Consider the following 14,331-nt stretch of genomic DNA (forward strand, 5'->3'; position numbering starts at 1 on the left):
GGGGGGGTTGGGGGGGGGGTTGCGTCGCATACCGGGCAGATAACAGTAGAATGGCTTCTCTCGGGTGTGGCTCCTCATGTGCGCCTTGAGCGCGTAGCCGCTGGCGTGCGGCATGCTCTTGCGCGAACAACCGACCCATTCGCAAGTGTATTTCTTTTGCCGACTCTCAATGTGGTCGTTGTGGATATGCTCGACGAGCCTGTCCATGTTCCCCATATCTCCTGTCCTACACCCTTCCCACGCGCAGACGGTGATCTGCTCCTGGAAGTCATCTTCGTCTTGTCGCGCGTGTATGGGTGAGCTGGGAACGTCGCCATCGGTATCTGACGAAACGTCAGACATGCCCTCGAGCGGGTCTGGGCCAGCGTCGTGGTCGTGGGCGGCCGCAGAAGGCGTCGCTGATCGGCCAGCGGTTGTAATCTTGAGCCGCTTTGGGGGTGGTCCATCGTCGAGGACCTCGGTGGCCTCGTCGGGAAACTCGTCCTCGGAGGAATCCATTGAGGACAATGGCGAGTCGTCTGCGGGGGAGTCGGCCCTGACCATTGTGCTGATGTGGGAAAGGGGGAGATGATTAAGGATCCGATGCTGGCAACAATTGAATTCAAGAATAACCGATACTTGGTCTCTGGAGACGAATGAGTTTCCTTCGTTGATGGAAGTCGTGGAACGTCAAGAAATACGGCGATGGTGTTGAATGAGGGTGAAGTCTACGCCTATAGGTTACGCGGATATAGGCATTACGATCCGATGATGAATGGGGGAAGAGTCTGAGAGCTAAATCCCAGGTCGTTGGATTTTACAAACATGCAGGAAGTCGCCGGCTGGCCTTTGGCGCAAGCATCCAGTGGCGCGGACAGCAGCATCCCGACTCCGTCGCGCGCGCCGCGGTTCTGGAACAGGGGTAATTATTTCAGCTCAGAGAACCCCGGTAGGCCTTGTCAGGTGACCGCAGCTGTTGAGAAGGTCAGTGACAAAGGAACCAGCCGGGGTTGCCACTGGCGCGTGAAAAGAGGCGGCCAGGGTCTGTTTACCCCTCCCCCACCATAACAATAAATAAGTTTGAGTCGAGGCCTGCGCCCCCGTGCCGAAGCGCCCCCGACTTCTTTTTCCTCTTCGCTTTTTGCAAACCGACGCATTTACACAATATCGAGCCTCCCAGCAGGTACTATTGCAACACTAGTTCTTGTTTCGCCACCACAATGGCTCCGTCTCCCAAGATATTTTCCCTGGAAGGGAGGGGTCTGAAACTTGATTCGGCCGAGGACCTCGAGGCTCACATCGCTGATCTGCGGGCCGCCGCCGATATCGAGGAAGTCCGCCTCCTCGGCAACACCCTGGGGGTCGGCGCATGCCAGCGACTCGGGGAGGTGCTTGCCACAAAGAAGACCTTAAGGGTAAGCCGCCGAATTCATCAGATTTAGAGAGGAGAATGAATACAAGTAAAAGTCAGCGCGAGAGAAATTCACTAACAACTGTCCCACCCGCAGGTCGCCAACCTCGCCGATATCTTCACCGGCCGTTTGCTTAACGAGATTCCCGAAGCGCTGTCTTCCCTCCTTACCTCGATCCTAAACCTCCCCAACCTGAACACCATCAACCTCAACGACAACGCCTTCGGCCTGAACACGCAAGCGCCGTTGACCGCCTTCCTAGCCTCCCACGTGCCCCTGCAACACCTCTACCTCAACAACAACGGCCTCGGCCCCCATGCCGGCATCTTGATCGCTGATGCGCTCTCCGAGCTCCACGCCAAGAAAGAGGAGGCGCGCAAGAAGGGCCAGGAAGTGCCACATCTGGAGACTGTCATCTGCGGCCGCAACCGGCTGGAGAACGGTAGCATGACGGCGTGGGCCAAGACGTACGCCCTGCACAATAAGGTCAAGGAGGTCAAGATGGTCCAGAACGGTATCCGCCAGGAGGGCATCTCGCACCTGCTCAGCCATGGGCTGGTCCATGCCTCGGTGCTGGAGGTACTCGATTTGCAGGACAACACATTCACCCTACTAGGCGCCAAGGCCCTGGCTGCGGTCACACCTGGCTGGACTGAATTGTTGGAGCTCGGCATCGGCGACTCTCTGCTCGGCGCGAAGGGTGGCGTGCTACTGGCCAAGTCACTCAGCAAGGGGAAGAACAAGAAGCTTAAGATCCTGCGGCTGCAGTACAACGAGATCACAGCCACTGGTGTCAAGGCCCTGGCCGAGATCACTGAGGAGGCGCTGCCGGCGCTCAAGAAGCTGGAGCTGAACGGCAACAAGTTCACCGAGGAGGATGAGTCCATCATTGCGTTGCAAGACCTGTTCGAGGCGCGCAAAGAAAAGCTGGCTGGCGATATCATTATCGAGGATGACTGGGGTCTTGACAGCCTGAGCGACCTAGAAGAGGAAGATTCGGAGGAGGAAGAGGAAGAGGAAGAAGAAGAGGAGGAGGAGGACGTTCAGGACAAGGCTGAGAAGCTCATCAGGGATGCAGAAGAGGCACAGGAGGAGCCGGTTGCTCAGAAGAAGGACAAGGATGTCGACGAGCTTGCGGAGAAGTTGGGCAAGGCCGGGATCTGAACGGTGCCAACGGGAGATGAATGGCAACGCAGACGGACGGGGAAGCTGGGGGGGGGGCTAGGGTTCTTCGCCCTGCTTTCCCCGATGAGGAATACGGACGATACCCCAACACTACTTGTTTTGTAGGCAGACCGGAGTTTAGCAGGCGGGCAATAGAGTGGGAGGAGGGAGGCATGTATTGTGTTGGATGCCTATTGGCCCGAACTATGCTAGTTACTGGTATTGACCGGCTAGCTGGTTACCTGAGTAGCGACGAATCAGAGAAATGTACTCGCAAAGAAAGGAGAATGCAATGAGTTTTGTCATGTTTGAAGCAAGCGGAACCACTAACTTCGTTCCCTTGCTCCCACCATACAACGGGAATGCGAAAGATGTAAACACAACCGCCCCATGCCCGCCGCACGCAGTGTCACTCAACTAGGGGCTTCTGTAATTGTAACTGAATGGAAACTAGAAAAACTAAAAAGGAGAGCTAGGAAACGGCAAAAACATACAACACCGGGGATTCCCCAGTCGTCACCGACCTGAGTACTGATCCGGCGGTCAGTAGTTTATCTAGGGGAGAGCGGACGGGATCCCGAGCTTTCTACTGCCTATGGTCGTATGTGCTAGGAGGTGCCGATGATTGAGGTTATATCCAGCTTGAGAGTTGTGTGGTTTTGGTGTTTCGATGCAACTGGCGAACAGGCCGAAAGGAATCAACTGTGACCTGCCGCTCGGTGGTAGAATCCCCCGTTGGAACTCAGAAGCGGGAATAACCCAATCCATATGCAAGATATTTATTTCGCAGTAGCGATTTCACGACCATTGTCTTGTTGTTTCTATTGGGAGGTTGTTCATACATACATCCAGGTCTTCCCGATTCGGCCAACCTTGGAAGGTGATTGGGTTACACCAACTGTGCCTCCAACGACCTGAAAAACCGCTGTAACACGGCACCGACAGTTTCTTGGCGGGCTTGCATGTCTTGGCTTCTCCTGCACCACAGCGGTACCTTGCAGCGCATTGCAGGGCCTTAGTGCGACCTGCAGCGATTAACTGGTATAAATTGACCTCACTCCAGGTGAATATCAACCGCCCATGACACTCTTTTCATTCAACACACAAACTCGATCTTTTCCATCTAACTTCCGTTGTTCAGCTTCCCGTGAAACTCTTCCGAGTAGTTCCTCTCCCGAGTAGTTCTCATGGCGGTCAGACCGTTTTCCACAGCCCGAAGGAAGGCACCGGCTTCCGAAATTCACTGAGTATGGATGGAGCGGGGGACGTGGTGACCTTCTACTCTCCTGGATGGTTTGGGGGTTGGTAGTCCCCCTCTTGTTGCTATCTCTGGGGGCTGAACCGGTGATTGATCAGATCACATCTGGTTGATAGATTGCTATCTCGACCCGTCCTTGGTCTCGATCCATGGGGGTACATACGAATGTCGGAAGAAACGGGAGACATCTATAGCTAATCAAACAGCATATCCGGATGTTTGGTGAAAATGCGGGTGAACAGCTTCCGAACCGCCCCGTCCACGGCGAATATCACATCTGTACCAATGGACAGCAATCTATCTGTCCTTTTCAATCTTGACGACAGCCTCGTCTTCTTTCCGCGGCTGCCTTAGTCTCGGCCGACCGGCTTCCAATCTTACACGGGCCGTCTCCCGGCGCTTCTTCAGTGTCGCTCTATCCGGCGGTCGCACTTTGTGGCATCTAGGGGTATCTCAGGCTAAAAGAGATTACCATATTAGGGATTTTTACTAGTGTCCTTGAGGGACGACCGTGATCGAAAATATGTGGGATCGGATAGTACTTGATGGGCCTCTCCGCCTAAAGAGGAGGGGAAAGGGGATGGGGGCAGGCGTCAGAGTGACCGTATCTTTCGAGTATATTCTATGCATCATACCGCCGGTGCTTTGTGTCCCGTTGAGCGCACTGGCTATCGGGTGGACCGGACTGCCAGATCCGAATCGCTTCATAGCGACGCTTAGGCTAGCCAGGCTGGCTCGTCGGTTTGTGGTGGTGACTCGCAGCCCAGCCACGTCGTTAATGTTGCAGATCGGATCTTTTACTGACTCTAGTATTCACCCTCTCCTTTGCCCTAACGGGCCTTTCTCTTCGAGGGACAATGGTGCCTCTCATATTACTTCTTGTCGCTCCTTTAGCCCATTTCTCCACGGTCTCGGCGTCCCCGTTGTCCATCTCCTCGACACCCTCATCTTCTATTCATGAGTCGACAGACCATGTCCTTCGGACTATCAACCAGACAAAGAGGGAGACGTCAGGGTACCGCAATGCTCTTTACTTCACAAACTGGTTCGTATCAAAAGCTGGAGCGTGAGAGTCTATCTTTCTGACTGTTTCAGGGGTATTTATGGAGCGAACTACCAGCCTCAGCAGCTCCCGGCGGACAAGATCACCCATGTTCTCTACGCATTCGCCGACATTGGGTCTGACGGCGAGGTGTAAGCCTAAAGGTTACAGAGAAGATAAGAATAATGAATCCATGCTGACAAGACGCAGCAAAACATCAGACTCCTACTCGGACCTTGAGAAGCATTATCCCACGGACTCATGGAATGATCAGGGTGTCAACGCGCATGGGTGTGTGAAACAACTGTATCTTCTCAAGAAGAGGAACAGACAGTTAAAGGTTCTTCTCTCCATCGGAGGATGGACCTACTCGCCCAAGTTTGCCCCTGTGGCTGCGACAGACACCGGCCGCCAGAAGTTTTGCGATTCCGCCATCACCCTCATGAAAGGTACATACGGCCACCTCTCAAGAGGAGCATCCCCCCTTTTCACCCATCACTAACAATCAATATCCAGACTGGGGTTTCGACGGCCTCGACATAGACTGGGAATACCCCTCCTCCCCATCCCAAGCCCAAGACTACGTCAACCTCCTCGCGACCTGTCGCGCGGGTCTCGACACCTACGCTTCACAGCACGCACCGGGTTACCACTTCACCCTAACCGCCGCGGCCCCGGCCGGCCCGCAAAACTACGACGCCCTAGACCTGCCCGGAATGGATCGCTACCTCGACGCTTGGCATCTCATGGCCTATGACTACGCCGGTCCCTGGGATACCACCACCGGGCATCAGGCTAACTTGTTTCTGAACACGGATAACCCGCCGGCTACCAAGTACAGCACCGATCGCGCCGTGGCGGACTACACCGCGCGGGGGATCGCGGCTCACAAGATCGTTCTTGGGTTGCCGCTGTACGGTCGGGCCTTTGAAGGCACCCAGGGGCTTGGCCTACCCTATGCTCAGTCTCAGTCCCAGTCTCAATCTCAGAATCAGACCCAAAGCCAGTCCCAATCTCAGAATCAGACCCAAAGCCAGTCCCAGTCCCAAACCCAGGACAACGGCGTCATGCTATACCGCGACCTACCGCGTGTAGGAGCAAACGAGATATGGGATGCCTCAGCCCAAGCAAGCTACAGTTTCGATTCAGCCGCAGGCGAACTAGTATCATACGACACGCCGGCCAGCGCGGCCGTGAAGGCGCAGTATATCCTCGATCTCGGGCTCGGAGGGGCGGTGTATTGGGAAGCGAGCGGAGATAAGGACGGGGCGGCGAGTTTGGTTGGGGTGGTGGCCGAGGGGATGGGTGGTGGCGGTGGGTTGGACGAGACGGAGAACTTGTTGGGGTTTCCGGATAGTCGGTATGATAATATACGGGCGGGTGTGCCGGGGGAGTAGGGATATATGGGAAGATATCAGAAAGGTGAAGGCTCGCGGGGTTGCTTTTACACATAAACATTCCGTGTTTTGGATTTTGTATATAAAGATTATTTCTTAGGTTAACGTCATGGTAGAGCTTTAGCGTCCAAGTACACCGATAGATATGAGCATACAAAGCCATTTCTACCTTTGAGTTAATACTTACATGAGTTCAACCCGAACATTGAATTCCTCCTGAACGATTTGTTACACGGACACTCTGAGTATGCCCTGGTGGCTTCCAACTCGAAACCGGCTTGCATAGCACTCCTGGTTTCGGACGAGCGGGATCGTACTATGCCGGATCTTAACCAAGCCGGCCTTGGATAATGCACAGGGAATGTGATGGAAACTAGAACATGTTCAATTTCGGGTATCGCCTTTTTTACTTTGCATCCGATTTCCGTTTACGAGATTGGTTGTCGGGGAGTGTATTGTTTCTAACTATACAAAATACGCAAACACATATCAAATCAAGCAAGCCACTTAATGAACCGATGGGTCGAAACCAGCAGGCCACAGCTGCTCGCACATGCCGGAGAACAAGAAAATCAACTCAAGGAGGAAGGCGAGAAAAAAAAAAGACAGACGAAAACCCAAAATGCCACAGCCAGCAGCCCCAACAAAATGACCCCCCTGAAATACACACCCCCTGTTTACACATCTACACATCTACACCAGCCACACAACCCCCACAACCCCAACCACCAAAGCAACCACCACACCCATCCCCTTAACCCCCCCAACCACCATCATCTTCCCAGCCCCAGCCTCCACAGCATTCCCAGCAGCCCCCCGACCAGACGGCACAGCCGGTCCCGTCTGCGCGGCCACAGCTGTCACAACCGTACTCGTCACCCCGTCAGTAACCATCGTCATTGTTGTCAACTCCAGTGCCGCAGACCCAGGCAGACCCAATAGCCCGGTGTTTGCGGCAGGTGGGGTCCCGTCCGGCCCGGTAGCCGCTGGTCCGGCCTCGTCCGTGGCTATACCGGTAGCCGTGGCGTCGTTGGGTAAGGGCATGAGGGAAGCAGGCGTGGGTTCGACGCTGCCCAGGCCGGGGAGGGGTTTGAGGGCTTCTTCTCCTCCTCCTGTTTCTTCGCCTATTCCTGTTCCAGCTCCGGTTCCGGCTCCGGGGCCACTGCCTGGACTTCCAAAACCGGCCCCGCTACCTGGAGTTCCGAAATCGTCTCCGGCACCACCACCGCCGCTGCCGCCTGGTCCTCGGACAGCCGCGGCACCTGTTCCGTTTGTTGCGTTGTTGGGGAGCGGCTGCAGGGTTCCCTTGACGTTGGTGTCGGTTGTAGCGCCGACTCCGGCCCCGGCTGCGTCGCTGGGGAGAGCGGCGAGGCTTGCCGTGGCTGTAGCAGCAGCAGTATCACCCGCTACGGCTGTGGCAGAGGGGTCAGCGACGACGGGGCTAAACGAGCCTATAACGGCTGCTGCGGCTGCGGTAGCAGTGGCGGTGTCGACTACAGCTGCGGCGTCGGAGGCGCCCGCGATGGGTGTGAAAGCTCCCGGGGCAGCGGCACTGGTTGCAACGGCTCCTGCTACCGAAGTTTCCACGGCAACAGCAGCGTCAGTAACGGCAGCAGCGGAGGTGTCTGCGCCTGCAATAGGTGAAAAGGAGTTGATTACTTGGACGGCCTGCGGGTAAGGTGTTAGTCGTAGTTACCTAATATATATCACGCTGGGAGACAAGATAGGAGTAAACATACCGAAGCTGTATCAACAGCAGCCGGGGGAGCCGGAGGAGTTGGAAGCGGCGCGAGGCCCCCCGCTGCACCAGTAGCAAGGCTCGGCTGCTGCGCTACCGCCCCCTGAGCACTCTCCGTAGCCACCACGGCCGGCTGCGAGGCTACTTCGGTCGGAGCTATGGTCACCACGGCGGCCGCCGAAGTGTCCACCACAGCAGGCGGGGCAATGACGGCGCCACCTCCGCCCGCGACGCCGGGCAAGGGGAGGAGGGAGGCCGGAGCGGCAGTGTCTTGCAGACCGGGAGGCTGCCTCAGACCAGATGCTGCAGCGGCACTGTTGGCAGCAGCAGCGGCGGAAGCGATTGAGGCGGCGCTCGCCTGCTGGGCTGCCAGGACCTCGGGAGGGATGGGAGTGGGTGTGACCGCCACGGCACCACCGGCGGTCTGGATCTGGGCGCCAGTGTTGGTACCATTGTTGGTGTTGACGTTGGCCGTGGCGATGGCGGTGGCGCCGGCGTTGCCATTCCCATTTCCAGCCCCCTTGCCGGCGTTGTTGCCGTTGCCGTTGCCGTTGCCGTTGCCGTTTCCATTGCGATTTCCATTGGCATTAGCGCTCCCATCCCCGTTCCCGTTTCCATTCCCGTTGCCATTCCCATTTCCGTTGCCATTCCCATTGCCATTGGCGTTGGCGTTGGCGTTGGCGTTGGCGTTGTTGTTGTTGCCATTGCCGTTACCATTACCATTTGCGTTCTGGTTCCCATTCCCCTTTCCGTTTCCGCCCCCGTTCCCATTCCGGCCTCCATTGTCATTCCCATTGCCATTACCGCCATCGATACGGTTGGCGTTTCCGTTTCCGTTATTGCTACCCCCATTGCTGTTGGGGTCCTGCGGAAGTGCCACTACGTCCCGGGCAGTGGCGGCCAGCAGAGCCACGGCGAAGGCGCTCGTGGAGAAACGCATCGTTGTCGTCGAGACAGCCGCGATCAGTTTGTACCGATATTAATTAGAATATATGACGTCCCCTTCAAGGGTCTCAAGATTAAAGACAATAAATAGAACGTACGTTAAATAAGAACGAAGCTGACCAGCAGTCAAGATACTAGTACAAAAGAACAGATAAACCCACACAAGAACAACCAAAAGAGAGAAGAGAGGAAACGACGAGAAAAGGTAAGGAAGAGAACGAAGACGACGGCGGACGGGTATAAGAGAGGATATATGGCGCCCAGTCCGTTCCACGAGATCCGCGACACAGGAGTCTGATCTGAGCATCACGATCGATGCCATGATCCCGGCAGTCTCCCGCCTCGAACGTTTTGCCATTAAGGCATTGAGTATCATACCCGCCCCCCTATTACGAATAAAAAAGTTCAGCTCTCTCTAGAGAAACAAAACGCCACGCAATGGTACCTGGCTTAGGTCGAGATCACGGCCTCGCAGCCGCAGGGCAAGGACGTGGGCCAGTCGCAAACTATCCTTGGCATCGCATCGGCTCAGTGTCCATCCGTGGAGAGGCTACATAACGTATGTAGGGGTGAAGACGTATCGAGGAAGTCTGGGCGCATACACTGCATAAAATACCCCGTTCTTTCCCTGGTTCGCGGCTGTCCCTCAACGAGGGGAAAACGGGATGGACGGGGGGGGTCTGAGCGATGTTCTGATACGCGGTCTCGGCGTGATGAAACCCTTCTCCCGTCGGGGTCACAATTTATCCTGCTGGTTGGAAGAAAAATCTAGAATCTAGAAGGAGCACAGACAAGCCCAATGAAGAGAGGAGTCTAGACTTTTAGTGAATAGGAGGGAGAGAAACGAGAATTAAATAGCTCCGTTAGGAACGTATCCGGTACATAGAGAAACTCATCGGATTATGAAAGAGGGCAAAACCATATTTCGGCACGCATCTTGGAGGCACTCTTACAAGAGGCGTCGGCATCCCCTTTTTATAACGGATGATCTATTCTTAAAACATGATACGAAGGGTTTCCGAATAGGGAGAAAAAAAAGAGAAAGACCCGAGTGGGAGGATGTTGAAGTTAGAATTCAAAAAGGAGCAGTTGAAGCTTGGGAGCAAGGATCCACAGTGAATGCCAAGCTCTAAAAGCTCCCGGGTCATCTTGGCAATAGTGGGAGAGTGGGTCTACTCAACGTTCTGCCATGCCCCCCCGCCCAAATTCTAGACCCATCATCATCATCATCCCACTCCGTACCTATAACGGTATCCATGTAAGAACTGAGAAGAACTTTGACCTGGAAACCCCAAACAGGAACCCCACCACCCTGATTGGCACCATGGGCTGGTTCGACGGGTGGTTCGGCTCCAGCAGCAGCGATTCCGACCCGTTGAGTCGCCTGGACCCGAAGCTGCGCGAGTTCCTCGAGAAAGAATCCCCCATCAAATACAACCCACCACCACAGCCAAATCCCCAAGTATCACCACCACCCCCAGCAAAGCAACAAGCCCCCTCCCAAGAACCTCAACAAAACCAACAGCAAGACGAACAACAACAACCCGCTGTCCCCCCACAATCCCTCTACCAAGATGGCCGCTACGCCCACCTCTGGAAGACCTACCGCCCCCTAGCCGCCGTCGAAGCCGAGACCAAATCCGACAACGAGAAACTCAGCGACGTCCTCGAAGCCTACAAAGACCGCCGGGGCCTAATCGGGCGCGCCGCCCTCGAAAACTGCGCCGAAGAACAAGTCGTCTGGAGCGACTGCATGCGCTCCGGTTCCTGGCACTCGCGCATGACCATGTGCAGCGCCGAGGTGCGCAAGTTTGAGCGCTGCTATAACGCCCAGAGCCGATTGCTCAAGGCGCTGGGGTACTTGTCCGTGCGCGGGCGGGATCGGGATGTCGACGAGGAGATCCAGATGCATGCTGATGAACTGTATCATCGTATGATGGCCCAGGAGCGGGAGATTGAGAAGGCTAAGGAGGAAGGTCGTGAGCCGCCTGTGTTTAAGGGGTTGTTTGATGGCACCAGTGCCACCATGATTACAGCCCCTACCCCTAGCACTACAAGTACCACGGCCGCCGCGGACACCGCGTCATCATCAGCAGCAACAACCCCAGGCCAACCCAAAATCCCCGAACCCAACGAAGCAACCCTCGCAGCATGGAAGAAACAACTCGAGAAACTCCCCCCAGAGGAGCGCGAAGCAGAAGAGAAGGCGCTGCGGGCTGATTACCGGGCGCGTGTGGAGATGGCGAGGCAGGTTCAGAGCCTATGGCAGCAGCAGGCGAAGGAGCGGGAGGTGCGGAAGGCGGAGGGGAAGGAGACTTTTATGGATCGGATGTCGGCTTTTGCTGGTTCGTGGTCTCGGCCTAAGGAGGGGTAAGGTGGTTTTGGGGAGTTGAGTAAGAGAATGGATGTTGTATAAGACTGTGTTGAGGCGAGGGGGAAAGGAGTTCAGTTGGGAGCTCAGTGTACGGATAATTCAAAGTTTGTACATACAAAAGTCATGCCATATCAAGTCGGTCAACTTGCTCATTCTTCACACTGATCATGGACACATCACTTATTTCTCAGTGAGGGCATATTACACCCAAGTCATTCATTCATTCATTCATCTCATCACGTCGTATACCTTGGTGTATGCCAAAACACAGTCCCATCGACGAGTTCGCTACCTACTTAAGCGAAAAGGCTTACGACCTCCCCTCCAACACTCCCGCAGCCCTCTCCAAAAAGGCATTAAACTCGCGAATCTGCCTCAATGCCCCGCCACCATCGCTTCGCGAACACGCCTGGTCCGCCACCCGACCGATCAACAACTCCAAATTCGCCAGCTCAGCCCTCTTCTGCTCGGTTGGCGACAGTTCCGGTGCATCCCGGCCGCGTTCCACCGCGAAATCGATGTCGTGCATGGTCGAGGAGAGCGTGATGTGGCGCTGGAATGGTGGGTTAGTCAGGGTTTAAGAAGAGAACGAATTGGTTCAGGTGTAGTACAGGCCAATGGGAGAAGCGTGTAAACAATGTAAGCAGAATAAGTAGAAGAGACATACCAACGCGGCCTTGCTCTCAGCCTCGTGCCGAATACGGATCGCGTCCATCCGCAGCGCTACTTGTTCACGCTCGGCGCGCACCCGGAGGATCTCGTCGCGCAGACCGAGTTTCTCTCGCTGCGCCGCCCGCACCCGTTTCCGAAGTGAGTGCAGCGTGTCAAGGGCGATTGTCTGGGTTTTACCGTGTTAGTTACCTGGTGGCTCTCTGTTTCTGAGACGGCACATGTGTCTTCCTTCCATCCATCCTACAATGATCGTAGTAGACAGTCGTAGTAGGTAAAGTGCACTTACATGCTCCAACAACCTCGTCCGCACCTCCTCCTGGAACGCCTCCAGGGCCCGGTACATAGTCTTTTGCTCGCGTCGTGTGGCTGCGTCCTCGGCCGCCCGACCACGCTCAACCAGCTTCTCCATGTATGCCTCGAGGAGCTCGTCACAGAGCGTCGAGAGCACGTCGATCGCGTTGACCCCGCTGCGGTTCGAGAATGGGATTTCGCCGATGCCTTTAGGGTTGTTGGCGTCTTGTGCGTTCTCCCCATCCTCAGCGTCATCGCCTGCTGCTGCTGTTGCCCGGCGAGGTTTGGTATAGCGCTGGACATTTACAGGGACGGAGCCTGTTGGTGTTTCGCTTTCGCCTTCGCCTTGGCCCTCGTTCTCAGCCTGGGCTGCCTTGCTCTTTCTACCTCGCTTCTTTCCTGTCGGTTTGGAGGGTTGTGGTTTTGGTTTTGGTCTTGGTTCCACTCGTCGTTCAGGCGGCGGTGGGGCTGGTGATGGTTCTGGTGGTGATGATGGCTCTCGTGGAGGTGATGGTTCACGTGCTGGTGCTAGCGCCGCCGTCGCCAGCCGTGACTTTGGTGGCCTGCCTGGCCGTCCTTTCTTCGCCGGCTGTTGTTGCTGCGCCGGGCTGGCAACCTCTCTTCTCCTCCGCCGTTTAGGCACTGGCGAGTCTTCTGTGGCCCCGTCACCCAGCTCAGGTGATGGCGCGGGTAAGCTCCGACGAGGACGCTTCCTCCCTAACCGCTGAGCAGCTTCCTTCTCCCCAACCTCCTCTGCTTCTTCCTGTTCCTCCTCTTCCTCTGGGACCTCTTCCTGCGCCTCCCCGCTCAGCTCTTCGACCTCTTCTTCGATTTCCTCGACCTGGACAGCCGACTTCTCCACAATCTCTTCCAACCCGCCATCGCTTTCCGCTACCGTCCCCTCCACCTCCTCTTCTTCCACCTCTTCCTCGTCCTCTTCCACTACCACAACAGCCGCTTTCCTCCCCAACACCCCCCCTCTCCCCCTCGGACTCCCCTCAGCCCCAACCCCCACCGAAGAAGACCCAAACCGTGTCCTCCCCCCCACACTACTCGCCGTCGCGCTCGCACTCCCACTCCCACTCCTCGCCCTCTTCCTCCTCGCCACCCTCCTCTCAATAGGCGACGAATTCCCCACCTGGTGCTGCCCACCTTCCCCATCCTCCGCTGCGTCCCCACCACCACTACTCCCCAACCCACCCACAATCTTCTGCAGCAGCACACTCGACCCAACAACAGGCGTACCCGCGCCCATACGCAGTGGCCGACGCCGACCACTACCCGGTGCATCGGCGGGGGACTCGGTGACTTCCATTTCGACCGGTAGACTAGCACTGACAACGGGCGGGTCTGGCTCGGAACGGGGTTCAATGTCCATGGCAGAGGCGAGTTCGTTGTGGGCAGCAGCCGCCAGCGGGGAGGAAGGGTCGAAGGCGAGGCGTTTTGTGGCGGAGATGATGCTGGAGAGGGGGCCTCGCTGGCGCTGGTGGTGGCGTTGGGGCTGGTTGGCTGTGGATGGTGGGAGGGAGGACGGGGCGTCGGCCATGGGGTGGTCTTCTGGTTCTTCTTCTACTACTACTTCCACTCTCGCGCCTTGGGCTTGTGGGGGTTGGGTATTTCGTGCGGTGTCGATGTCGCCTGCGTCGGTGCTGGCGTCGGGGATACTGTAGATGTCGTGGCCGGTGGCGGAGCGCCGGGATGGTGTTGGGCTCGCTCGGGGGCCATGACGACCGGGATATTGTCGTTTTGCGGAGGTATTGGGAGATGGTCGAGTCGCTGGAGGAGGTGGCGGTGGTGGTGTCGAGTTGTGTGTCAGGGGCTCTTCCGGTTCCGCCGTCGGTTCTCCGGCGACGGGGATGACGAACCCAAAGTCAATATCTCCAACATTGTGTCTCCTATTCTGGTGTCAATTTTGTATCATTTTTCTTTCAGTCCGCTGGACTGCTTACCCTGCCCCGCGCATGCGATCTCGCATCCGCTCCTGTCCTAGAAAACGGTCAGTCTCCGGTGTGTAGCTGGGGTTGAACGGTAAAATTACTTGTTGCCATTATGATTTCTG

The 14,331-nt window shown here is 56.3% G+C and overlaps 6 protein-coding genes across 6 annotated transcripts; 3 read left to right on the plus strand and 3 right to left on the minus strand.

Annotated features, from left to right (window-relative positions):
• Window positions 1–32: 32 nt before the first annotated feature.
• On the minus strand, window positions 33–543 carry C8A04DRAFT_30794 (C2H2 finger domain protein; the record flags this gene model as incomplete). The annotated part of the gene is made up of 1 exon (XM_062781525.1): window positions 33–543. A coding segment is annotated over one exon (511 nt), but the record flags the coding sequence as incomplete, so codon positions are not given.
• A 656-nt stretch (window positions 544–1,199) lies between these two features.
• C8A04DRAFT_38953 (uncharacterized protein) lies at window positions 1,200–2,555 on the plus strand (the record flags this gene model as incomplete). The annotated part of the gene is made up of 2 exons (XM_062784399.1): window positions 1,200–1,394; window positions 1,488–2,555. 2 exons carry the CDS (start codon window positions 1,200–1,202, stop codon window positions 2,553–2,555), a joined length of 1,263 nt encoding a protein of 420 aa, XP_062634926.1.
• A 2,115-nt stretch (window positions 2,556–4,670) lies between these two features.
• Window positions 4,671–6,252, plus strand: C8A04DRAFT_30796 (ThEn42; the record flags this gene model as incomplete). Its single annotated transcript, XM_062781526.1, has 4 exons — window positions 4,671–4,858; window positions 4,909–5,007; window positions 5,066–5,304; window positions 5,372–6,252. The coding sequence occupies 4 exons, from the start codon at window positions 4,671–4,673 to the stop codon at window positions 6,250–6,252; spliced, it is 1,407 nt and encodes a 468-aa protein (XP_062634927.1).
• Window positions 6,253–6,945: 693 nt separating this feature from the next.
• Window positions 6,946–8,930, minus strand: C8A04DRAFT_30797 (uncharacterized protein; the record flags this gene model as incomplete). The annotated part of the gene is made up of 2 exons (XM_062781527.1): window positions 6,946–7,920; window positions 7,992–8,930. 2 exons carry the CDS (start codon window positions 8,928–8,930, stop codon window positions 6,946–6,948), a joined length of 1,914 nt encoding a protein of 637 aa, XP_062634928.1.
• Window positions 8,931–10,259: 1,329 nt separating this feature from the next.
• C8A04DRAFT_38955 (uncharacterized protein) lies at window positions 10,260–11,309 on the plus strand (the record flags this gene model as incomplete). The annotated part of the gene is made up of 1 exon (XM_062784400.1): window positions 10,260–11,309. The coding sequence occupies one exon, from the start codon at window positions 10,260–10,262 to the stop codon at window positions 11,307–11,309; it is 1,050 nt and encodes a 349-aa protein (XP_062634929.1).
• A 310-nt stretch (window positions 11,310–11,619) lies between these two features.
• On the minus strand, window positions 11,620–14,320 carry C8A04DRAFT_30799 (uncharacterized protein; the record flags this gene model as incomplete). Its single annotated transcript, XM_062781528.1, has 5 exons — window positions 11,620–11,862; window positions 11,977–12,147; window positions 12,268–14,167; window positions 14,222–14,258; window positions 14,311–14,320. The coding sequence occupies 5 exons, from the start codon at window positions 14,318–14,320 to the stop codon at window positions 11,620–11,622; spliced, it is 2,361 nt and encodes a 786-aa protein (XP_062634930.1).
• Window positions 14,321–14,331: the final 11 nt, after the last annotated feature.

This window comes from Dichotomopilus funicola (genome assembly GCF_033296635.1).
Source record: "Dichotomopilus funicola strain CBS 141.50 unplaced genomic scaffold C8A04scaffold_56, whole genome shotgun sequence".
In the NCBI taxonomy this organism is placed as follows: domain Eukaryota; kingdom Fungi; phylum Ascomycota; class Sordariomycetes; order Sordariales; family Chaetomiaceae; genus Dichotomopilus; species Dichotomopilus funicola.